The 25,126-nt window shown below is 29.4% G+C and overlaps 4 protein-coding genes and 1 non-coding gene across 7 annotated transcripts; 3 read left to right on the forward strand and 2 right to left on the reverse strand.

The window, feature by feature from the left end:
* Window positions 1-397: 397 nt before the first annotated feature.
* LOC146533027 (uncharacterized) lies at window positions 398-10,635 on the reverse strand. Of its 2 annotated transcripts, XM_085196457.1 has the most exons (17): window positions 10,452-10,635; window positions 10,259-10,353; window positions 10,025-10,178; window positions 9,174-9,305; window positions 8,487-8,671; window positions 7,989-8,075; window positions 7,479-7,601; window positions 6,808-6,969; window positions 6,250-6,714; window positions 5,859-5,981; window positions 5,378-5,484; window positions 4,948-5,088; window positions 4,266-4,336; window positions 3,448-3,541; window positions 2,616-2,690; window positions 2,019-2,227; window positions 398-1,652 (listed from the first exon to the last, which is right to left on the reverse strand). In XM_085196457.1, exons 1-17 carry the CDS (start codon window positions 10,633-10,635, stop codon window positions 490-492), a joined length of 3,570 nt encoding a protein of 1,189 aa, XP_085052583.1. In that variant the 3' UTR covers window positions 398-489. The 2 variants fall into 2 exon arrangements, with proteins under 2 accessions (XP_085052583.1, XP_085052584.1); XM_085196458.1 differs by lacking the exon at window positions 7,989-8,075.
* An 82-nt stretch (window positions 10,636-10,717) lies between these two features.
* Window positions 10,718-13,918, forward strand: lsn (vacuolar-sorting protein SNF8). Of its 2 annotated transcripts, XM_085196463.1 has the most exons (5): window positions 10,718-10,851; window positions 11,975-12,237; window positions 12,386-12,587; window positions 12,723-12,869; window positions 13,328-13,918. In XM_085196463.1, the coding sequence occupies exons 1-5, from the start codon at window positions 10,826-10,828 to the stop codon at window positions 13,461-13,463; spliced, it is 774 nt and encodes a 257-aa protein (XP_085052589.1). In that variant the 5' UTR covers window positions 10,718-10,825; the 3' UTR covers window positions 13,464-13,918. The 2 variants fall into 2 exon arrangements, with proteins under 2 accessions (XP_085052589.1, XP_085052591.1); XM_085196465.1 differs by lacking the exon at window positions 10,718-10,851 and having other exon boundaries at window positions 11,876-12,237.
* On the forward strand, window positions 11,025-11,097 carry TRNAR-UCU (transfer RNA arginine (anticodon UCU)). The gene has a single exon. It is a non-coding gene; the product is annotated as a tRNA-Arg (tRNA).
* A 7-nt stretch (window positions 13,919-13,925) lies between the features above and the next one.
* On the reverse strand, window positions 13,926-19,956 carry LOC146533030 (uncharacterized). The gene is made up of 11 exons (XM_085196461.1): window positions 19,572-19,956; window positions 19,328-19,504; window positions 19,094-19,207; window positions 18,499-18,828; window positions 18,063-18,141; window positions 17,789-17,972; window positions 17,576-17,699; window positions 17,078-17,226; window positions 16,609-16,707; window positions 14,752-14,826; window positions 13,926-14,432 (listed from the first exon to the last, which is right to left on the reverse strand). The coding sequence occupies exons 1-11, from the start codon at window positions 19,629-19,631 to the stop codon at window positions 14,291-14,293; spliced, it is 1,533 nt and encodes a 510-aa protein (XP_085052587.1). The 5' UTR covers window positions 19,632-19,956; the 3' UTR covers window positions 13,926-14,290.
* A 23-nt stretch (window positions 19,957-19,979) lies between these two features.
* HDAC11 (Histone deacetylase 11) lies at window positions 19,980-24,797 on the forward strand. Its single transcript, XM_085196462.1, has 8 exons — window positions 19,980-20,138; window positions 20,227-20,350; window positions 20,459-20,569; window positions 20,665-20,756; window positions 21,046-21,250; window positions 21,467-21,633; window positions 21,981-22,089; window positions 22,308-24,797. Exons 1-8 carry the CDS (start codon window positions 20,134-20,136, stop codon window positions 22,497-22,499), a joined length of 1,005 nt encoding a protein of 334 aa, XP_085052588.1. The 5' UTR covers window positions 19,980-20,133; the 3' UTR covers window positions 22,500-24,797.
* Window positions 24,798-25,126: the final 329 nt, after the last annotated feature.

The raw sequence follows: 25,126 nt of genomic DNA on the forward strand, positions 1-25,126 counted from the left end.
ACGCAACACAAGGGTGTGTTGAGTTCTACCACTCAACACCTGTCTCCAGAATTCGGCAGAAAATGGGGAACGTAGTGCCTTAACACTAGGTTCCCTCTGCCTACCCTGCTGTGTGCGGGATACAACATGAACGCCGCGCTTTGTCTTGAAGAGGGAGAAAAAATGGTGCTTTTTACAAACGCAATTATATTGAACAAATTTTCATTCTGTTTTACATCAAAATTAAATGCATGACTTTACACGTTCAAACTTAAATTTTAAATTTATTTATGGTAAAATGTCTCCATTTTTACATTTCTGAGTACTACTACTATTGTATTATTATTATTATTTTTCCTCCTGTACTATTGTGCGATATAGTTTTCTTTTTTAGGATATATTGACGAAAACAGAAGTCTAACATTAAACGTTATATTCAACAAAATACAACCATGAAATAGGCATAATTCAAAAAATATTTTCAATTTAATTTGATATAGAACAAAATCTTCAAGACTCCCAAAAGTCATCGTCAGCTTCCGATGTTTTAGCGACTGATATCGGAGAATTATTCGCAAATTCATATTGACTGTTATAATTATCCACATCGGCAGAGAAATCTTCTCCGTATTCATCACTGTTTTCCATTTTACTTGAATTGTCTAATTTTTTCGATAGTTCCACACTAGATACTTCTTCGTTATTTTTAGCATGAAATATGTCATTTAAAACATCGTTTTCCGTAATTTCTTTAACTGTTTCTGATAAATGTTTTTTAGCTTCATTATTTTCTATATTTTTAGGGCTGACTATTATAGTCATTTGTGTAGATAACACGTTTTCTTTATTTTGATCCTTATTTTCGTTATCTATAGAACTTTCAACCACTAGAAGTAAATCTTTAGATTCACTCATTTTTATATTACTTTCATTGTAAATATTTTCAACTTCAACTATTAATAGATTTTCTTCATTATGGACCACATTATTATCAGACTTAGAATTAATATTATTAATTTCATTAAGTTCCTGATTTTGCATATTCTCCGTATGTTTCTCAGTAATTTCGTCTAAATTTTCATTATTAATACTAACTATCACATCATGATCTTCATATTTTGCAATTTTGTCTATTTTTTCATTCATTAGATGAGTATCTATGTCTATAGCTTCCAAATGACTTTTGTTACAATCAAAATGTGTATCTATTATATTTTGAAACGAAATATCTTTTTCACATTCACATAATTCTTTATCAAAATTGTTATCGTAGTTTACATTTTTATTTGGAATTTGTATATCTGCTTGTTCATCGCATTTTATTTTGTTATCATCATTTAAAAGTTGTTTAGCGTCATTTAAAGTATGATTTACATTAACATTACAATTATCTTTTTGATAAAGCTTTCTAAATTCAGTAATTGGAGTTTCTATATAATTAATACTCTTAACTTCATCAAATTTTCTATTAAGTGTAGGAATCGGTTCAACTTTTTGAAGTACAGAATTTTTGTTAGGGAAATGTAATTTACCAATATCATATTTAGTTTGGTATTCCAGTAAGTATTTGTCAAAATCTTTTTTTAATAATTCGGGTGAGTCTTTGAAGTTTGTATCATCAATTTTCCTATTTTCCTTTATTTTTAATAAAGTTTTTGAGTGAACTGGTTTATCTGAAGAAAAAAGAGAGTAATTTAAAGAACATAGTGACCTTAAATATCAAGTTTTTGGAAACATCAAATAAAGATTTTTACAATTACGTTTTTGTACAAAAATTAGGTTTACAAAATTATTTAAGATGATACAGTAGCAAAATGCTTTTTAAATTAATTGTTGATTTATTTATCTATTTTTTTTTCGTTCTCAAATTCGTAGGTATTTTTTGATTAGGTCACTGTAATTCTAAAGGTGCGATGTGTGTACTGGTAATTTTTTTAAAGCAAAGCAAAAAAAAGTACTTTAAAAACTTAAAAAATGTTATGCTTAGGTATTACATAATATTATTAAATAAGATAACTATTATAAAGTAAAATATATACCTGAACGAATTATTTTTTTTAACACGGGTTCTTCTGGTAAAGTAACATTAATTTGAACTTTTTGTAGTTCAGATTGTCGTTTTCTAAATTCCAAATAAGATTTCTCGACCGCTTCAGCTTCAATTTCTAATTTTCTTAATCTGAGTTTAGCTTCACATAGTGCCGAGTTGGGACTTTTTTCACGACGTATTGTATGTTCTTTTATATTACTGAAAAGATAAAAGATATTTACATACAATGTATATTCTTCAGTTGTAGTGGTTCTGATTTTATCGGCGAATTTATGTTACACAGGCGAAGCATTTGTTATATTAACAATTAGTTCTCGACCATAATTTAGTTTGCGTGGAGTATATATTTACGATATGCTACTTCAATTTAGCACCCGTTATATGTATGTGGTTTACCTAATGCGCGACATATTTTTTTTAAGGATTAGCTGGGTTGCTAGCGTTTCACATTAGACCTTCGTTTTTTTATACGAACAGAAAGTGCTCATGATGTTAAGCAACTTTTCCTATGGCGCTATATTAATTAATATATTTTTAGACAATTTTTAAAACATATTTTTTTTAAATAAATGTAACTTAAACTTACCTTCGCTGTTTTCGCTTAGCTTCATGTGAAACGGGTTTCATATTTTTCTCTTTAGAGTATACCGGAGGTGTATCACTAATAAAAACAAATAAATCAAAAATTAAAAAGAAAGTTATTATTACATAACTTTTACTTTTATCTAAATTCCAGATACTGAAAAGAAATATAATATTTATAAAAATAATGTGTATAACTGCAAAGAGGAATAAAATTGTACATAGAATATAAATAACATAATTATAGAGATACTTATTTATGCAACTAATAGAAGCCAAAAATACGATATAATTTTTGAAATTCTTGAATGTATTAGTCCAGGACCCGTTGATCATTTCTCGTGGGACATAAGAGTTTTATTTGTACGAAGAAAAAACTAACTCTCTCGTGATTCTCACAAACTCACATGATACCTTTGTCCTACAGTTACAAATTAAAAAATCGATCTTGTGGTATGAACATACGACCAGAAAACGTATCATGCAATTTATATGACAATCATATAAATATCAACTAATCAACAAAAAAAATCAACTGGTTTGTAATTATCAGATTGTTAGTAATAAATCAATTGGATAGTAAAAATATTTTTTTTATAACCTCGTTAATGATACATGTTGGAAAGGAGGGACCTTTTTTGGTCAAATTTGCCATATTTAGGACAAAGGCAAATTTAAAGGTAAATTAGGCATATTTAGATAATATTTTTTTTATGGTATGGCGACAGTCTCGTTATCGAGAGATTTTTGTAGGGAAACGTTATTAAAAAAAACTATTTACTAATAGTAATAAAAAATAATATAAACATAATATATGTAATATTCTATATAATTACCTAGTACTAGGCTGTATATTAGCAATTTCTGTATTGTCTGGAACATTTTTCTCAAATGAACAAACTGGATCTGATTGAATGCTTTGTCCTGGGTCTGATAATAAATAACATTCTTATACAAATACATTCTTATTTCTTTTTACGAGTCTATGTATAGATATGTATTTGTGTATGTGTATATATGTCTGTGATATCCCGGTTCCCAAACGGATGAATCGGTTTTGATTTAAGGTATTGTTGTTTGAAGGTGACTTCATCGAAAGGGTTCTTTGCCATTCATGTGTTTAGCTGTTTGAAGATTATCAGCTCTTTTGTAATTGTAGGTAGCTAGGTTTTAAATTAACAATTATTAATGCCTTATGATGGAATTCAACACTATGCTTTGTCCTAGTAGAACGGGTAAATTAATTAATTATGCTAAAACAACAAAAAATGTCATACAATTAATATTATGCTAAAACAATTGTAGGACGACTGTATCCCGCAAATAGCAGGGTAAGCAGAGGGAACCTGGGAATCTAGTATTAAGACATTTCGTTTCCATTAAGGCACATCCGTTCTCCATTTACCGTCGTATTCTTGAGGTGTTGATTGGCAGTACTCAACGCCGCGCTTTACTGAGTAGGTATCGAACCCACAACCGTCGCGTTTATAGTTGTATACGCTTGTGTTATTGCGCTGCAACCTACATGTATATGTAATAACTGTTTAAAATCTATACTAGGTATATGAATTTGTCTACACATATTATCAAAGCTGCATGCTATTTATAATACGTATGTATATATTTTATGTAGAAGTCTATTGTTTATACTAACTTATTATATTTAATGGTGGAGACGACATGGGGCGAGGTCTTCGAAGTGCACGCCATTGATTTAACAAATTTCTAAAAAAAAGATTAAATAAAAAATATATATATTCAAAGGATATTTTTAATGATACTTCTATATCTATTATCTTCTATAAAAGAAATTGAATCTACATTTTTTCTTTATAGGATAAAATATTTCAAACTCGTTCCCAAAAAAACATATCAAGATTCGTCAACAGTTTAGTCGTAGAATTTTTATTTTAATTTCATGATTTTAATCCACACTGTATGTTACGAATAACGTAAACACCTACTACCGCAAAACATTGCCTATCTGCCATTATTCATTCTTAAAAAAACATAAAGAGTATTTCTTGTTCTATTTTACGCAATTATCTATTTTCTATAATAAACCTAAACAACGATCAACTTCGCCGCCATTACCTACGACTCGATTTGTGTATGAGGCGTGTGCGTTGTTGTCGCTTTGACAGGTTTGCGTCTGTGTGCATTCTTAACAAATGGCGTTTTATTTTACAACGATAATTTTATTATTTATTTTCTTTGAAAAATTATATATTTTTCAAATTTTATTTTATATATAAGACTTTTATAGAGTAGTTAAAACTATGCTTTCATTTAAAATGGTGATGTTAAAAACACTGTGTATATATTTATATACAAACCGTCGTTCATCACGTTTTTCCGTCATTACACCGAGAAAAGGCACTGCTTCAGTCGGGGACAGAACCCGCGACCGTAGATTTGGAAAAGCGTACAATTCTCCAGCCGCATGGTTACTTTGTATATTTCGATTTTGATTTATTCTGTATAGACAAATAAATAAAGATCGTTGGATCATTCTACATAAAGAGAGAGAGAAAAATATCAAATTGATCTAATCAACAAAGTACAATTAGTTGTTAAGCTATTTTATTTTTATCATCCATAAAAAACTATTAATACCATAGACATAAAATATGTAAAAAAATACATTCCTTTCATATGACAACAAAGAATCGTAGTGAACGATCATTCCATTTTCCTCTTTCTCTATAAAAAGAGACACTTATAATTAGAAACTTTAAAAACTATATCTGTTGTATAAAATCTTACCTATTCCCAATAAAACCATGTTGCATTATAGGTGAAGTGCGAATTCTAGTTACTTGCTGTTGTAGAACATTTCTTTCATTGGAAAGTGCATCTATATGTTCCATTTGCTAAAAAAATATTAGAATAATATATTTCATCATTAGTATAATAAATATTTAATAAAAGTAAAATTATGAAACATCTATTGTTTTCAGCTTCACGCTTCATCCCGCACATAGCAGGGTAGGCAGAGGGAACCTTGAGGCATTGCTTGTAGACTCAACACCGCGCTTTGCCCCGTTACCAGAGCGAGGAAATGAAAATATTAAAGATTTCATTCCCCCGAGCGGGAATCGAATCCAGAATCATCGTTTATATATCGTTTTTAGTTACATATTCGTGCACTTCATCTCTGACGGCCTCACCGCCTCGATATATTAAGCTTGTTATACTTATTAATAATACCTACTTTCATACGTGCGCATTTAAAATAAGAACATACCTGCAAAGACATTTTTTTCAGACGTTCGTTTTCTTCCTTTAACGTCTGTATAGTCACAAAACAATTGCATTCCTCCGGAACATCAGCTTCACTGCTATAAGGACGATTTACTTCTTGATTTAACTGTAACATTATATTTTTAAGGAAATGTTAAGGCATATTATTTTTAATATTAAAAATATTATATTCGGTACTCTGCCTGACAATTTCGTAAAATCTTTATAAAATAATGTAGCAAACCCAATCTCCAGACATCGCGTATTTAGCGACTCAACGGCCCGCCTCGACGCGACGCGTCATACCAGAACGATGTCATAAAATATAAAATATGTAGGTACTATATTTAAAAGTTATCAAAATTTGTTTTAAATACGTAACAAAAACAACGAACCTGATTAAAATTAACATTCTTCTTCATAAAATTGTTAATCACCTGGCATTTTAACTCATCATCAACTCTATCAGCGTTATCATCATTAATTGTAACATTAACGTCATTATTCATTAAAGACTTTTCTTCCATCACAGTTCCCCTTTCTACTAAACATTTAGATTCTTTACTGTCTTTTATATATTTCTTCAAAACATCTAATTCTTCCTTGAGTAAATCGTAATGTAACTTTAATTCTTCTTTGTTATATTTACATTCTACTAGAACTTGGTTATTTTTATCATTAATTTGTTTTAAATCATCTAAATTATTTCTTTCTTTATCTAAATTGTCTCTTTCTTTTTTCATAGATTCAAAATGAGTGCCTAATATTTTTATTTCTTGAGATATTTGGTTATACATTTTTGCACCTTTGCCTTTGAGAACTTTTTCGGCTTCTTGTAATTGATTTTTGAGATCATTTTCCTAAAAAAATAAATAAACGATACGTTTACGAAATCGAACTTCCACCTCTCTTTTCTAAAAACACCACAAACACAAACAAAACACCTAAAGTACCTTTTCAACAAGCCTCTCCGTTTCAAACTTCACTTCCATCATGGCTTTGGTCATACACTCGTGTTGATCTCTTAGGGCTCGCGCTAGACCCCATAGAAACTTCTTCTTTTGTCGTATATTTTCTTCTAATTTGTCTTCTTTTTCTTTGTATGATTCTTCTAACTATTTGTAAACAGTAAATTTAAAAAGATGGATAAATCATGTATCCAAAAATATTTATCACCTTGGGACCTTGTTTTAGCTTTGAAGTCACACTTTAGTGACAAACTTTTTTAGGCTTGATTTTATAATACTAAAAATTCTAGGATGAGCGCCGGTCTATTTTGAGATGAGCATGGCTTATCAGTTATACGGAGGAAAAGTATTTGACTATACAGTCAATGGTTTTAAGTTCGATCTCCAAGTAAACATTTGTTAAAGATCGATGCATTTATATTTAGATAAAGTGAATTGTTGGATACCACCAATCAAAATGTATAGTAAAATATTGCCACTCAATTCGCAATTCCTGAAATTTTAGGTTTTTTTTATTTTATCTTATTTAGGTACTCTCCGTCTATCCTGCTAAGGTAACGTTAATAAAAAACCAAACATCTCAAAATGTTTTTTAAAAAATTGTATAAAATACAGGCGATTAATCTGGTTACAAAGTTTAATTTATAATAACTAACTTGTTCTCTATGTTGTTGCAGGAGTAGTGTATGACTCGCTATCGAATGTTTAATTTTTTTCTGTCCATTTTCTTTTATCATTTCCACTTCTGCTTCATACACTGTTTTCAATTGTTCAAACATCTAAAAACATAAAAAAATATTACTGTTTATTCTACTCCGTTCCTCTTTGGCTAGTTACCAGAGCCTTTGTCTGAGAGGGAATCTTTTAATCTAAACCCACAATCATTGCCGTTTACAGTACAATTGAAGAAATAAATTAAGTCTACTAGTTATCGAAGTCGAATGTAGAAAAAACGTTAGGTTCCTAGATTTGCGTTGTTATGTTTAAATTTTTCTATGTTGAGTAGCGGAACTCAACTTCAAATCGACAGTGTTGGGATAAGAAAGCCGAAAAGTTTGTTTCGTTGAACATGCCAATCTCAGGATGTACTGATTTTTTTTTGTGTTGAGTAGTCCAAATTATAAATAATATTATAAATAATAATAGTGAAACTAATTAATAGTAACCTCATCAATTAGGTTCTGTTCCACAACATTAACAGTTTTCATAAAATTATCTACATTTAGATTGTTTATATTCAATTTATTGGCAACCTGCAATTAAATTATTAAATAATAAAAAAAAATCTGTAATTGTTCTATTTGGATTTGAACCTAGAACTCTTCTAGACATAATATCATGTTCTGTATGTATTCAAAACAAATTTGAAATAAAAAAGAAATATACTTTTCATAAAATTTAAAAAATGTTTGAATATTGTTATAGCATATTATAGAAGCATAGACAGAGGGAATTTGGTTTTGAATTTTTTTTTCACCCAAATAAGTATAAAACACTGTGTTATCAGAGCGAGAAAATAAAAATATTAAATAGGTCACTCCTCTGGGTGGGAATCGTACTCACAACCATCACTATTACAGTCAGCAACAATGGCCTTACATATTATTAATAATAAAAAAATAAAAGTACACAATATATTTATGTAAATTATATATATTATATACCTTTTCTAATTTATTTATTTTCTTTTCATATTTACACTTTAATTGCTTTTTTCTATTTTGACAAGTTTTACAAAAGGAATAATGTGTACATTTGTTTAGTATGTTTCCATGTGAATCTTTAATAATTCTCTCATCATCTGTTTCAAGTGTTTTATCACTTAAGACACTCTCATCTGAAGTATGGACTAAAAAAAATTTAAGTTGCTTTAACTTTCAGTCATTTAAGAATAATATGTCTTTCTTTGTCTGTTTTGTTTTTTAGATTCACTGTATATCCTGTATATAGCAGGTTGGCAAATGAAACCTTGCCTGAATATACTCCACTCCACTTCCACCTATATTTTCGATGTATGGGGCATGTTGAGTGACCCAAGAAAAAAATAATATTTCCCACACATTGAACCCACAACCTTTGTGGTTGTAGATGGAGAATGTGCTGCTGCACTACAAGATTATTTTTTATCTGAGACCAGTTGTTGTGCATGAGCACAAGCATGTGACTGTAAACTCAACAGATTGTGGGCTCTTCCCACTCCAGGAAATGAAATATTGATTTTCATTTCATACTCTAGCAAAATAATTATTAACATTATATAAAACATGCAAATCATTTTGTCCAAAACCCAATATACCCAAAGCCCTAAAATTAAAGGCCCTTTATATATATTTAATATACTGGGTATTTACCTGGTTGAGCATAAAATGGTACTTTATCATGTAATGTAATACATTTTAAAATACAGTATAAAAGAGGAGATTCTCTACTTTCATTATACATATCAGCTATTTTAGATGCATGTTCCGAGTCACATTGTATTCCTGAAAAATTAAGGAAAGTTAAAGTTTATCCTGTGATTATATATGACTAGCGGACGCGCGCAGCTTCGCTTGCGTATTTAGGGGGAATTCTAATATCCCATGAAACATGTGTTCAATGAAATATTTTTAAGAGTCTAAATTTCAAATTTTATAAAAATCGGTGGCGATTTAAAGATTTTTCCATACAAACTTTCAACCCCTTATTTGCACCCTTAGGGGGAGAATTCTAGAAAAACGTGTTCAATTAAATACTTTTAAAAATCTAAATTTCAAATTTTATAAAAATCGGTACCGATTTAATTTTTTTTCCATACTAACTTTGAACCCCTATTTCACCCCTTTAGGGTTAAAATTTTTCAAAATCCCTTCTTAGTGGATGTCCAGATTACGAAAGTAAACATCTGTCCAAATTCCACGTTTCTACGCACAGCGGTTACGGCTGTGCGTGTGTCTTACCTCAGTCAGTGAGGACAAGTCCTTTTATATATATAGATATTTCATTTCAGTCATTTTCCAATTTATGTTAATAAAATCATAGTTATAATTAAATATCAGACCAAAATTTGATTTGATGAATAATTTAAAATTATATTCTTATAATTAAAAAAATATTTAAATATAAATTTATGCAATAATATTTATTTTATAAACAATTTAAAATGTTGTTTTAAGTGATGGAATATTATATAAGACAAAAAATCATCATTTATTTTTTTTACCTAAATAATTTAAAATAGACCAAACATCACATTCACCAAAGCGCACATCTGTTACATTTAAGTCTTTTGATTTAAGAATTGTTTTTGCAAACTCAAACACCATGTTGGAAAGAGGAATTTCAGACACAAACACTGATAAGCTGTAACTGAACTCCTGTAAAATAATAAAAATTAAAGTTGAACTTAAAAAATTAAATAAATAGATGAAAATATGACACCATATTTTAAGCATACCAATCTGAGTAAATATTCTGCAATGAGAATGTTGAGGGCTTGATAAGTAAGTTCCAATCGTTGCGTAAAATGTTTCTGACAATTTGGAGGATTTCCTAAAAATTTTAACTTTGTTTTAATAAAATCTATCAAAGGTTTTTATAATATTTTTAATAGAATAAAACCGTTAATGATATAAATATTAATATTTGACCTGTTTCAGCATTTTTCAGAACGTTTACAATATGCCCTCGCAAATAAGCTCTGAGATCATTTAATATACCATTTTGCTCAAATAGCTCATGTATAAACTTTTCAAAATTTTGTGAGGATTCTGCATCTTTTATATCGTCGTTATCTGATATGACATCTCTCCCATCTTCTACTAGATTTTCCATATTGTTTTCCTAACATTTACGTTTTATTCTACAGGAGTTTTTATTTATTTTTCAGTTTAAACTCAAAATTATATTATGAACACACTTGAAATTTCAAACTTCCCAAATTTTTATTTGACGTTCATTTGTTGACATATTCAGTTGCCATTGCCTACCAAGTCTGTTATTTTACTGGAATGATGAGAATTTAATGTTTTATACGTTTTTCTACAATATGTAAGTAATAATAACTTATATTATGTACATTCCTTTCAATGATATAAAGTTCCAAAAAAATATCTTAAAAATCTATGTGTTATACTTATAATATAGATATGTAAACTATAAATAACATATGTTGGCGTCCTTTTACAGACAATTGTAACATAATTTCAACAGGTTACTCAACAGTCCCTGTGGCGCAGAGGATAGCGCGTTGGACTTCTAATCCAAAGGTCGTGGGTTCGATCCCCACCAGGGATGGCAAATTTCCTTTTTGTTTTAAAATTTTCTACGAAAGTATAATTCTCTTACAATTGAAACTATTTATTGACAATTAAATATACACTTAGATGTTCTTTATTTTTACTTTCCTTTTGATAAATGTAGTTTTATGGAGAATTCATTTAACGATTCATCTATATTTTACAAATTGAATATTAAAATTTCATTTACAATATACCTTAATCTAGTAATTAAAACACGTAAGTGTTAAGGCAGTAAATATTTTTAAAACTTTAGTAAAAAATATATATTAAATAAACTTTAGTAAATAATATGAAAGTTTTATTTTATTTTTGAATGTAATATATTCATAATACTTGCTGTATCACTATATTATGTATATGAAGAGTTATTAAAAATACATAGAAGAAATTATTTTGAAAGCATTATATTTAAATTATTATTATATGGTGTTTAACGCTTTATCGTGTTTCAAACTTTATATTTATTGTTCCTTTCCTTAATGTAAAAATCCTTTTACTAGCGCCACCTAGTTGCCTTTACCAAATTCTCTGTATTTACTTAAAAATTAGTTGATTATTTTCAATATTTTAACTTACATTTTATATGTTGTAACTTTCAATATATATTATTCAATATATAATACATATACAATATTATTATTCTTGAGAAGTATTTGAAATAATAAAAGTTCTTTATATATTTACAGTACTCGATTACTGCTTGAACATCGATTAAATTACAGTACTTGACAAGTTTGACGTCATGCTTAGTTCTGACATATGTTAAGCAAATTTAATTTTGATTATTTTGACATATTGTGATATTGTTGTTACTTGGTAATTTTTTAAGTTATATTTTATTTTAAATATTCTAATAATCTTTTAAATATGAGGCGCCGTGCTGGAGTTGGAGCTATTCAGAAGCAAAGGTTAGAGCAAGAAAAATACCGAGAAAAAGGTTCAGAAATACAAGAGAATCAATTTCAACAACTGTCGAAACAACTCGAAGTTTTTAGGGAAAATTTAGAAGAATTTGCAACTAAACATAAGAATGAGATTAAAAAGAATGCTCAGTTTCGAAGACAATTTCAAGAAATGTGTGCTGCCATAGGGGTTGATCCTCTTGCATCAGGAAAAGGATTCTGGTCTGTCTTAGGTTTGTAGTATTTTATGTAAATGTTACTATATAATTAAAAAGTAAGAAAATTGTTGTAAAACTATACATCTTATAAATATCTTTTATGAATAAAATAATGTTGATTAGAAATATTTTAAACATACATTTATTTTGTATTCTAACACAGGCATTGGAGATTTTTATTATGAATTAGGAGTTCAAATAGTAGAAGTTTGTTTAGCTACAAATTACAAAAATGGTGGGCTTATTACTTTAGAAGAATTAAGAATTAGATTGATTGCTGCAAGAGGAAAGGCTAAGAAACACCAGGATATTACAAATGAAGATTTACTAGCCGCTGTAAAGAAACTGAAGATATTTGGTAATGGGTAGGTTTTGGTCTTATATATTACAGAAAATTATGTTGTCTTGTGGGCAGATTCAACCTAGTTACCCATGTACTGCCCAATTTGTTCAAAATTTTAATTTAAATCTGAAATTTTAATATTAATATATAACTACAGATTCACAGTAGTGCCAGTTGGTAAGGGCAAATGGCTTGTACAGTCTGTACCAGGAGAACTAAACTTAGACCAAACATTGGTACTACAGAAAGCTAGTGCATTAGGAACAGCTTGGGTGGCACCTAGCATTTTGACAGATGATTTAGGGTAAGTTGCTATTATATTTAATTAATTAATTATTGCTATTATATTTAAGTTCATATTATATTTTCCAAAATCAAATTTATTTATATAATATGTAAACAACTTAATGTTATATGTGATATTTAAATAATATTGGTTTTATTGTGGATTAAAGATTGTTATGTGCCTAATCTCACAGATTAATAATAGAGGGATTTTATGTTTTATTATTCCTCAAGAAGTACATAATTTTGGAGATAGTGCATGTTGACAAAGTCGAAGATTGAAATTTAAATGTTGTTGTGAGATCAAGGAAATGAAAATAATTCATTCCTCAAGTGGGAATCAAACCCACAACTGTTGTGTATGTCTTATACTTAAGTCAATGCTATTCAGGTAGCCTTCACCCTGTTCACCCTGGCTACCTGTATAGCATGTAACAGTTTGCTAAATATTAACCAATTTTCTATTTATTTTTACAGTTGGAATGAAACTAGAGCACTAAATGCACTCAATCATATGGTCAAAGAAGGTTTAGCATGGGTTGATACACAAGATACTAAGGAAACTCTTTACTGGTTCCCAAGTTTATTTTCGGAATGTGTGTCAGCTGCATGATTTATCATTTGATATTTTTTTATAATATAACACCACTGCTGACAACTCATGGCCACACTAAAGTTAGTTGTAGATGGTGCAGTTTTGATAATACAAGGCTTTACTTCAAGGCAACCACAATACATTGATTGCACGGTATTTATAAATAATATGTATGAGTAAATTTTGTACAGTAAATAAGTGGAATTAAACAACTTTCAATGTTTTGTACATATTGTTGATACTATTATTTGCTGTTATTGATACAATATAATTTTATTTAAATTGGTATTTTTTGTAAAAAAATATATATTTTTTATGTATTTTTTTAACAGAATATCATACTATAATAAAAGTTCTATTACTATTAATATTTTGTGTTACACCAATTATTATATTTAAAATATTTAAGCAAATATAGAGAAAACAATAATTTAATTTGTAATTTTTTATTGTAAATAAAATTCAATTACAAATTTCATCTTTTACTAAACTAATATTGCACTGTTTAATAACCATAATAACATAGTGTTTAACCCTGACTTTATATATAATCACATAATATATATTACTAAATAACGGCTAGTATGCTTAGATTTATATACACGGCAATGTGATACTTAGACAGCTAGTTTACAGACGGTGCTACCTTAAAATTCCAGTAGACTTATAATTTCGACACAGCTCAATAAGAGCGTATTTCTTAGTGGCCAGAGCAAGTGGTCGGAGGCGCGAATTCGAGGCTGCTACGTTCAAAGTATTATACGTTTTCCGAATTAATTTTCGTACATTTAATACACAATTACACCTTATTTAAATATGCTAAAAATATTCAATTATTTGAATAATTAAGAACTGCTGTTGCTACTTTCACAACTTGTGCCAATATATGGTAGGTTTAATTGTTTTCTTAATTCTCTATTCTCTTTATTAAGAGTTTCCAATTTCTTCTTTAATTTCTCTGTCATATCCACATATGATTCTTTCCATCTGAAAAATTGATATTTTTATTAAACTTTTACCAGCTTACTGTATTCAGCATATAGCAGGGTATTACAATAATTGTACAGTGGTAGCCCAAATTTTGCTTCATGACTAGTGTAATTCAAGGTGATTTTTCATACCTTTACCTTACCTTTTTCATTACCAGAGCAAATAAAAAGAAAAAAATGTACATATGAATATACATATACATATGAATATACATGTACATGTGTCGCTTCAACAGCCTTTTTGAAACTCCTAGAAAGTTATTTTCAAAAATTCTTTATAAGTAAGTGTACATAAGAAACTATGAATATAATCTTACTTCTTGTTGAGCTCCATTTGATTTTCCAAATGTTTATTTAATTCCATTAATTCTTCTTCTTTTGTGGAAACCATTCTGAAATTTAAAATGTATTTATTTATTTTATTATGACTACCTTTTTTAGTCGCGTTGTATCCTGTGTGACTGTTGACGCGACTGGTTGTGGATTAATGAAACTAATAGTAGGGGCGGCGAAGAGGGGACTTTGTGGAGTCATTCGAGCGCATCAGATTAAGATACTGGGGATTCCTTGTACTCGGTTACGTACTTCCACCAAATATGAGCTTCCTATGTATGGCCGCGCGTCTAGGATAAAGGTTCAGATTAGTAAAAAAAAATTGATCATCGGACATTCTCGAGCGCGTCAGATTAAGATAGGGTAAGTTAGTTACATGCTAAATCGTGTATATTCCACTAATCTGACAATTTGAGGGTGACGCAAAGGAGGGAGAGGGCTCCAAAGTTGTAAAAAAAAACGTTATCTGGACATTCTCGAGCGCGGCTAATTTTTTTTTTATTTTGAAGGGAATCATTCAAGGATTACGAAAAACATATAATCTGACAAATTCCACAAACCGAAGTAATAGAAATTGATTGATAAAGTTTAATATACCTAAGAATTGCATATATTTCTCTCACCGTATTTCTATTCCTATCGCACTCTTTTTTATTTATTGATCCCTAACTCATCAATGAAGATGATAAATTAAAAAAAATACTTGAAAAAAAAATTTTCATTCATAACGTTCTTTTAGTTACATTCTATTTCTTGAGCTTTTCTATTGATTGCGTTCAATGAATAAAAAAATTGAGGCCAGTCGTGGCGCAGTGGCACAAAGTGTGACAGTAAAACAGACTGGTTGTGGGTTCAATCTCCATTCCAGGAGATGAAATATTTATTGAAATTTATATTTCCATTTCTTCGCTCTGGTGTCGAGGCAAGACAGTGACGTTAAGTGCTGCTACTCAACACTCAATGCCTTCTAAATTTGGCAGAAAGTGGGGAACAGAGTGTCTTAACCTTACGTTCCCTCTGCCTACCCTGCTGTGTGCGGGATACAACGTGAAGCTGACTTGTTTCTTGTATTGGTTTAAAAAAATATTAATAATTGTCAGATTAAGCAAGTCCCTTCAGATAATCGTCTGATTTTGAGATATCACGTCTAGGGCATGAAGATGAACCATATATATCTTAATCTGACGCGCTCGAGTATTTCAAGATGACGATTTTTTTTTGCATTTTCAAACAACGATTACGAGCTTGCGTCACATCCAAATCGTCAGATTATTACATAAGAGCTTTTTTTTAGGTTCACTTAACACCCTCTTAGAAAATCTGACGCGCTCGATATTTTTTTTTTTTTGCCATTTTTAACTCTTACGTACGACCACCTCCACCACGGAAACTGTCAGATTAACATATTTTCATGCTTAAGAAGACGTAGGCAATTGATGATATCAATATCTGACGCGCTCGAGTATGTCCATGGAACAGTTTTTTTTTACATTTTTGAAAATCTATAACCCCTCAACCCACCGGTGAAACGAAATTTTTTATATGACATTTTTTTCTTGTTATCATCTAAGCTTTGCAACCCAATAGGTCTCCATGACGCTCGAGTGACTCCACAGTTTGCTGCTTCGCCTCCCTAACTATAAACTATCTTCATATATTATATTTTGAAATGTGACGTCTAAGAAAATTTAAGACCCTTCCTCATCCCAAGTTACACAATGTCACACTTCGTCGACTCCTTCCAGCCCATTTAATTAGTGACTTAATTTAGAGATCGCTCCTAATTTTAAGCGGTGTTTTCGTAATAAGATATATTTATGAAGTTAACCAATTATACTGACTTCTGACTAAGCTCTGTTCTAGAAGATAACATGGATTGTAGCTTGTTGATCATGCCGTGAGTTTCTTCTAAAGATTTTTGTAAATGATCTACATGTAATCTGTAAATTGAAATTATAAATTACCGTTGGTATTGATATCTATTATTATTTTAACTTAAAAATATGTTAATACTTTACTTAATTATAAACGTTTACAAAAATTTACACTAATATTATAAAGTAGGTTTGGTTAATGGCGCCAATCTCAGGAACTAGTGGTTCAAATATACAATTTATTTTAGAGTTGTATAGTTCATTTATCTAGGAAGGCTATAGGATGTATTACATCACGTTAATTGTTGTTGTTGATATTTCACAGGCACAACTCTTAGCTATTTCCATTTGACTACATGGGTAAAGCCGCAGTTAAGAGCCAGCCTATAATATATACTATTATACATACTTATACATATATACACATTAGTCATACTTTAATTCTTCAATCTGAGTCTTCATTAGATTTTCTTCCCAATCACGTCGCTTGCACTCCCTGGTATGTGTATCCTGTATCCTTTGTATATCCATTGTTATACATTGTTTCTCGCAAACTAATTGTATGTTGCGACGCTCTGATGATATCTAATAAATTATTGGGATTAAAATTAGTAATCGATTTTAAATTAATTAATTAAAATATTTAATCCTTATTTAAATGACAATTTTGAATAAGGGGTAGGTACTACAAGGTGCTATTTCAGTTACACTTTTATTTCTTTTATAGCGGTATAGCGTCTGACGCAGTGTTAAAGCGACGTACTTTATTTTCAATACCTCGTTACAAGATTGAGCGTTGAATTCCGCTACTCAATACGCAACGCCTCAAAAATTGGACGTTGTGTGGAAAACGACATGTCTAAATATTGGATTTTCTTTGCATGCTTCGTTATTTGTGGGATATACTTAGCGTGAAGCTTAAAAAAATACACACCAATTCTTGAAACATCGCCTCCAATCGTTGCTCAGCTAACGCCAATTTCGGATCTACTATGTTTTTGTCATTTTCCTGTTGCCTCAGATAATTTTCATTTGCCGTCAATAGAATTTTATTTTCCCTAATTAATTTCAACAAACCAATACAAAAATATATCTCATATGTAAATTTTCAATAACATTCGTTTTCAAGAAGTTAATTAAATAATACCTTAAAGTTTTGTTCAATAGTAAACCTTTTTCTACTAATTCCGCATCAAGATTTCTGATATGTGCAAGCATGTCAGAGACTTTTTCATTATATTTTTCTTTGATTTCATCTAATTGTATTCTATAATTTGCCTCAGTTTCACGTTGTATATTTGCAAGTGCTTGTTTTACTCTTGTTAGTTCACCTAAAATGTGGAAACGTGTATTTAAACTTTAAATCTATTTGTTTATTGAGCTATATGCTTATAGTTTATATAGTTTTTATATATCCAAACCTGTAATTTCCGAAATCTTTTTGTATGCTTCATTTTTTTGTATTGATACTAAGTCATACAATTGCAATGCTTCGGCCACCTAAAATGGAATCATAAGTGAAAATTTTTAAATATTTATTAAATTACAACAAAAGCAAATAGAATAATAATTTACTCTATTTTGTTTTGTTGTAATTCTAATAATATTATATATTGTTTCAGTTTTACGTTCATTTTCACATTTATCTTGCAATGAGCAGGGTAGGCAGAAAGAGTTACTAGTGTCGAAACACTCAGTTGTCCGCTTCGTAAATTAACATCACGCTTTCCTTGCCAGATTGAAATCATAACCATTATATTAAATATCCTATCAGCTACTGTCCCAATGCGCATGATTGCTTCTTGTAGTAAGTCTCACCTAAAACATCAATGTTTACCTAATTTATGTTATTTGTACCTTTGACTTCGCTTCTGTCTCGTTTTTTATTTTATCTACACATTCTTTTTGGCATGCAATTAATTGTAGCTTAATATTTTCATTGCTTTTTATTTCTGCTGACAAATTGACTTTGTATTCATCCAGTGTCTTTTTTAATTCTGCTAATTCTACTTTTAGCTCCTTATGTTGTTCTTGTAATGTGGCTATTTCTTTTCCTTTATTTTTTAATTCTGTTTCAATGGAATTTCGTTCTGTACTAACTTTTTTATAATTACTTTCCAACTCTACATAATCTGCAAGAGCCGTTTCTAATTTGATTTCTAAGTCTCTTTTAAAATGGTCCGGGTTCTGTGAAATATAAATATAAAGTATATTTTGTTATAAATTTATATAGAAAATGCATTTGATAAAATAATGTATGTATCTATTGCTATGTGCTGTACGTGGCAAGGTATTACATAATGGAAAATACTTGAGTGTTTATGGATTCGAATCCAGTTCCGAATATTCGCGGCAAGTAAATTTTAAATATTTTTTACTACGTTGTAATTATCTACTCTGCATGTATTGGGAAGCGTAAAATAAAATGTGAATATTAATACTTATTTTTTACCTTATTTTTATTTCCCTCTCTCCTGTTATAACTTTGATATGTTTTTAATTCAATGTCCAAGGCTTCTATGGTTTTTTGAGAAGTTTGCCATAAAACATTTAAAGAGTCTCTTTCCTGGAAATAAAAACTATTATACGACTCGTCTACTCTATAGTAACCAATCATGTATTGTATATTATTTAACTCTTTATTACTGTACATGATATAATTTTTATAGTGTTAAGGATTACTTACCTTAGTAAGTAAAATAATTTGTTTCTTTAATTCTTCAACTTCCTCAGATTGATTATAATCATGAGCTTGCTGTGCATTTTGTAATTTTTCTTTTAAAAGGCTGCCCACTTGTTGAGATAGTTTTTGATTATCGGCAATCAAAGCTCGTACTTCTTGTTCAACAACTAATTGATTTTGCTAAAATAAATAATAAATGCGAAAAAGATGTAAGATTTTTAAAGGTAATTTTAGGATAGTTACTCACTCTATAGAATTGAATTTCTTTTTGTAAAGCATCGACTGTTGAATTATCTGCTGTTTCCATAATTTTGTTTTGTTTCAAATCAAATAATAAATAAGTAGAGGATGTGATATTTCACCATGATAAGATTGAATCTTGCACGCGGTCTAAAGTTTGCAATTCGCGCGTGTATACATGATTTTGTTGCTTAGCAACAGTCCATTATGAGAAATGTAGGCATTTTAATTTCTTAAATTGTTTGCTGAATAGAATTAGTCTGTTAGTATAATACCGAAGACGTATGGTATTATGATTTAATACGCAATATATTTTTATTACGTTGTTGTATTTCTTTCTGCTTAGTTTGGCATGATTCTAAAAGTTAAGTGAATAATTGCTTAGTTTTTGAACGAGATTTGCTGTCCGATTGTCATTTTGACAGTGACAAATTATTTAATATTTTCAAAACCCTGCCCTACCCTAATATAATAATGAAAATTATCAGTTAAATTATACATATTTTGAAAATGTTAATATAAAGATTTTATATTTACACTGCAAATCGTCTGAAGTACTTTATATCACTATGAGGTTATTTAACGAATGTTAAGAGTTTATATGCTCAAATTGTAATATAGTACGATATTTTTGTTGTGCTTTATTTTTTCTTCATTTTTAGCCTTTACATTGATATAAGAGAGGACCAGTGGCCATTAGTATATGATGAGAAGTATAACGTATCTTTTTGTGGCTTTGAGAAGCTTCACGTATTTGATGCAAAGAAATGGCGTAACATAATAGAGGTACGAAAATATTAATATAAATAATCGAACATTAAATTGTTTCGTTCAATGCTTTAACCAACTAAATTTGGATTATGGCTATTCATGTATATTTTAATTTATTTTTAGCATTTGATTGATGCAAATTTCATAACAAAGGAATGTTTAGTGAAACCTCTTGAAGCAAAAGAGAATGAACTACTTTTGGTTCATACAAAAAAGTACTTAAAATCTCTGAAAGTGAGTATTGAACATATAAAAAATACTATCCAATATTAATTTAATATTAGACATTTGAAATTAATGTTATGATTAACATGTATGTACATTTTCAGTGGAGTTGTAAAGTGGCAATGATTGCAGAAGTGCCAGTAGTAGCATTTGTGCCTAATATACTTGTTCAACATGCTTACTTAAAGCCAATGAGGTAAATATAATTGAAATGTGTGACCATAATATAAACATTTTTTACCTTGACAATATATATAACACTTAGCACAGTAAGCAGAGAGAATCTAGTATATATTATTATTATAGTAATCTAGTAGATATTATTTTGTGATTGGCAGAACTCCATGCAGTAAATTTTGAACTCACAACCATTGCATATACAGTTAGGAGCTGTGTCTTTACAATTATAATTTAAATATGTTATATTAAAATCACCTTTTTGAGTTAATTTTAAATAATTACGTTACTTTTAACTTTCTGATAAGATTACAAACTGGTGGATCGATATTAGCGGGAAAATTAGCATTAGAGAGAGGCTGGGCTATAAATGTGGGTGGAGGCTTTCATCACTGTAGTGCAGCCAAAGGTGGAGGATTCTGTGCATATGCTGATATCACTTTACTGATAAGAAACCTTGTTATAAATTGTAATGTGCAGAATACTATGATTGTTGATTTGGATGCTCATCAAGTAAGCTGTGTTCTGAAGTAATTGTTTATTATTTTAATTATTAAATTATTTGAATAACTTTGCATTTTGTCACTCTAGTAATTAAAATTTAAATTTCTCCAATTGAGATCGAAACCATAGCCGATCGTGTATATAGTCGTACTCTTGTGAAACTTGCCAACAAAAATGCGAAAACATAAAAAAAACTTATAATAAAAATATGTATTCTTTTTTTAGGGTAATGGTTACCAACGTGATTTCCTCGGTGTGCCAGAAGTGTATATAATGGATATGTATAATCGTCACATATATCCTAGAGATGAAGAAGCTAAGAGAGCTATTAGGCGGAAAATAGAACTCGGCAACAAAGTGGAGGATTTGGAATATATGCTCAAGTTGCGCAAGTATGTTGTGAATATTATAGTGACAAATTATTTGTTGTGATACAGTGGGATAACATGATGGTTATGGGTTCAATTGACATTGAGTGAATGTGGCTTTGAGTTCCACTACTCAATATGCAATATTCTAAATTTGAGTGGAAAATGAAGAGCAGACTGTCTTATACAAGGCTATCGCTGTCGCTGTCTACTCTGCTATGTGCAGTATAAAAATATTATACATTACAATATTTTTTTAAGAAATCAAATTGGTACAGTTTTTACTTGCCCAATGTTCGAGATATCATGTGGTGATCGACTTGTAACCATCATATTTATATTTTTTGAACATAATTTTAAATAAATTTCAGGAACTTAAAGGCAGCTCTTAAGGAGTTTAAGCCAGACATCCTAGTTTACAACGCTGGCACCGATGTATTGGATACAGATCCACTCGGACATCTGAGGATAAGTGAAGTTGTAAGTATGTTTTATTCATTCTGAAACTCAATAACAAGCCTATATTTATTTTGATAAGCTTTTTATTTTGATTATTTAAATTGATTTTTATAATTTGTGAAGTGTGTGTTCGAGAAATTAACGATAGCATGTCATGTTGTTATCACTTATGTTCCCTCTCTACCTACTGTGCTATATGCGGGATACAATGTAAAAATAAAAATATGATATTTTTTTAGGGTATTATAAAGCGAGACGAATTCGTATTTGAAACATGCAAAGAGCGAGACATTCCTATAGTAATGTTAACAAGCGGTGGCTATTTACGTAGAACTGCGAGGATCATAGCTGATTCTATCATTAACTTGAAGAATAAAGGCCTTATCGGAATTGAACCTAAGACCATTGATAATGTGGACAACGAGAAGTAATAATATTTTATATGTAAGGTAATACTACCTTCTGGTGTCTATTATTAAAATCACAAAATCTGCCAAGTAGTTTTAGAAATCTGATTATTCTTGTTTTATACTATGTTACGGTTGGCATTGATTGTAGTTAATAAAATTCTATTGTGTAAAGGGGTAAATATTCAGAAATATTTACCCCTTCAACTTTTTTTAAAGTCCACACTAGGAATAGAAAAACATATATATTGCTCAAATGGTTTCCATGAAGCTTATGTTCGAGTCATGCTACATTTTTTTTAATGTATTTTTCAAAATATTTAGTCCTTTTCATATTAAAGTATGAAGTATTTAAAGTGGTGTAATTAATTATTTACAAATAATAACCGTTTTTCGGTCTTATAATCATCATTTAATATTATATTATTTATCTTTTTAAATAAATAATTCTGTCATTTAAATGACATTTATATTTTTTTATTAAATTTTGTGGCAAGCACAAAATACTTTTTAAAAATTATGAACGTATTCTAAATATCTTGAAATAAAAGTACCTATTCTTATACAAAGTATATGTTTTTGTTAAAAAAATCTCACATGTTTAGTTTATTTAGAACTTTATTATTTCTTTTGTGGAATTGAATATAATACTTGTGTATTTTTATTTTTCTACAATTATTTTTATTTTGATAGTTTTTACTCATTAGATATTTATTCATTAAAATATTTTTTTTAAGAATTTTGTTATACATTTTAATTTTCAATGTTATTTGTATTATATTTTAATTTATTATCTATAATAAAAAGCGCGGCGATTAACACGCATTGAAAATCGGCCGGTGCGTGTGGATGTGTTAAATAAATATTTAATAATTGTGATATATTCGTAGCAGTATTATTAATTGGTTGTGTTAATTTTTTTAGTACTTTAGTTACTTTTGGATTAGTAGCTAATACCTATAGTTATAATTTTTTAATAAAAAATGTCTTAAGGTTTTAGATGGTAGTAATGTTATATATATTAATGTTATAATCTTAAAATGTGTCAAAAATTAACCATCTTGCCAAAATGATTTAGAAAATTTTAAAATGGTACCTTTAAAACTAAATATAATTTTAAATGTATACAACTTCAATGTGTGTTATAAAGAAGTATTTCTTGTGTGTGTAGAAAAGTAATAAAGCCTCTAGATATTTAAGAGTTTGACTGGAAATGCTATGATTGTAGGTTCGATTCTCACTTCAGAGGAATACCTTGTTAAATTCTCCGCTCTGATAAGACAAAGCGCATCGTTAAATTCTACCATTCAACACCCAATTTCTCAAATAAAAATCTATTGTATCATATAGATATAGGTACTATGTACGAGTACACATCATCTAGAACCTATGTCTTGTCTTAAACGTGGTTTCCATCGCGGAAGAGCAATTAGCGGGCAAAGATCAGGCGAAACGGAGTCCTTTTAAAAAATATTGATATTTCCAACAGCAAAGAATTTCGTATTTTGTAATTACTTCTCTCCGCTCCCTAGAACTGAGCTAGTTCATTTTAACTATTGCTCGCTCGGTCCTCTCCGCCCAACAATTTTTTGGCGGAAATATATGTATGCAGTTTACTGCGATTTTAATGTAATCTTCCTTAATAATGATATAATAATTATATAGCTATATAAGCATTAGACACGACGCTAAAACATTTCTAAAGAAATAAAATTTTCTTCAGAAATTAATAATCACTAAAGAATTAATAGTAACTTGTATGTAAATTGTGTTTTGTTATCCATTAGTTTAGGATTTTTGGGATCATTTATTTATTTAGTTCTTATTATGCTTATTTATTTTATAAGTCATATTCGTACTGTTCTATTTTCATACATATAGGTATAGAAACATTTACTATTGAGAATTCCATTGAAGTCTCGGAACTTTGTCAACGAATGAACATAGTTCAAAAAGTTCCAAGTTTTTTTTATGTTTACCTCTATCATTGGGACTTATATAAGTGATAAGATTTCGTTCCCTATATAAGTGAGACATTTTGTCAGGTCGGGACGGGTTTCGACGCGTATGTTTCCAGAAATATATACATTAGTGATTGGAGTTAGTTGGAATTGGAAATTTTATAAGAATATATGAATCTTGTGAGTATATATTATATGTATCTTAAATGTGTGTATGTATATAAATCTCAGGTAGCGTCGTGTAATGCCTAAAATGTTTGTAAGCTTATACTTCTAGTCTAATATTAGATGTGATCTATATTATATTGTGATACTCATACTTCCAAAGAAATCTTTTGAAATAAAACTGTTTTCTTCATAACTTTTGTTCTTTTATCCCGCTAATGTTTTAAATTGCGTTTTTCGTGATTATGAATTATCGTAAAACGTGATCGTGATTTTAAAAAGTATCGTATAGAGAAAATAATTGATAAGTCACTTTCTATGTGCTAGTTGAATAATTTTTTGTCAAACTAGTCTGCTAATATTATGTGGTATTTTTTTAGTAGCTTCACCCTCTATCACGTATACAGGAGAGAAAGCAGAAGGAACCTATTGTCAAGATATTTATTACGTTCCTTTCTACTCCTTCAATATATGAGATACGAATGGGATTCGAACCCAAAACTGTAGCGTTCACAATCAATACGC

The sequence above is a fragment of the Heliconius melpomene genome, chromosome 13 (genome assembly GCF_056956725.1).
Source record: "Heliconius melpomene rosina isolate 202511_hmr_F chromosome 13, ASM5695672v1, whole genome shotgun sequence".
Classification (NCBI taxonomy): domain Eukaryota; kingdom Metazoa; phylum Arthropoda; class Insecta; order Lepidoptera; family Nymphalidae; genus Heliconius; species Heliconius melpomene.

What these genes read in the sequence shown, in the direction of transcription:
- HDAC11 (XM_085196462.1), top strand. An exon ending in AGTACTTAAAATCTCTGAAA is followed by an intron (nt 20,570 to 20,664) that starts GTGAGTATTGAA and finishes GTACATTTTCAG; the next exon opens with TGGAGTTGTAAAGTGGCAAT. An exon ending in GCTTACTTAAAGCCAATGAG is followed by an intron (nt 20,757 to 21,045) that starts GTAAATATAATT and finishes CTTTCTGATAAG; the next exon opens with ATTACAAACTGGTGGATCGA.
- lsn (XM_085196463.1), top strand. Translation starts at nt 10,826, where the DNA reads ATGTTTTATACGTTTTTCTACAATAT. An exon ending in AGGATTCTGGTCTGTCTTAG is followed by an intron (nt 12,238 to 12,385) that starts GTTTGTAGTATT and finishes ATTCTAACACAG; the next exon opens with GCATTGGAGATTTTTATTAT. An exon ending in CTGAAGATATTTGGTAATGG is followed by an intron (nt 12,588 to 12,722) that starts GTAGGTTTTGGT and finishes ATATAACTACAG; the next exon opens with ATTCACAGTAGTGCCAGTTG.
- LOC146533027 (XM_085196457.1), bottom strand. Translation starts at nt 10,635, where the DNA reads ATGGAAAATCTAGTAGAAGATGGGAGAGATGTCATATCAGATAACGAC. An exon ending in TCTGAAAAATGCTGAAACAG is followed by an intron (nt 10,354 to 10,451) that starts GTCAAATATTAA and finishes TAAAATTTTTAG; the next exon opens with GAAATCCTCCAAATTGTCAG. An exon ending in CAGAATATTTACTCAGATTG is followed by an intron (nt 10,179 to 10,258) that starts GTATGCTTAAAA and finishes ATTATTTTACAG; the next exon opens with GAGTTCAGTTACAGCTTATC.
- LOC146533030 (XM_085196461.1), bottom strand. Translation starts at nt 19,631, where the DNA reads ATGGAAACAGCAGATAATTCAACAGTCGATGCTTTACAAAAAGAAATT. An exon ending in CTATTGAACAAAACTTTAAG is followed by an intron (nt 17,700 to 17,788) that starts GTATTATTTAAT and finishes GAAATTAATTAG; the next exon opens with GGAAAATAAAATTCTATTGA. An exon ending in CAAATGGAGCTCAACAAGAA is followed by an intron (nt 14,433 to 14,751) that starts GTAAGATTATAT and finishes TCAATTTTTCAG; the next exon opens with ATGGAAAGAATCATATGTGG.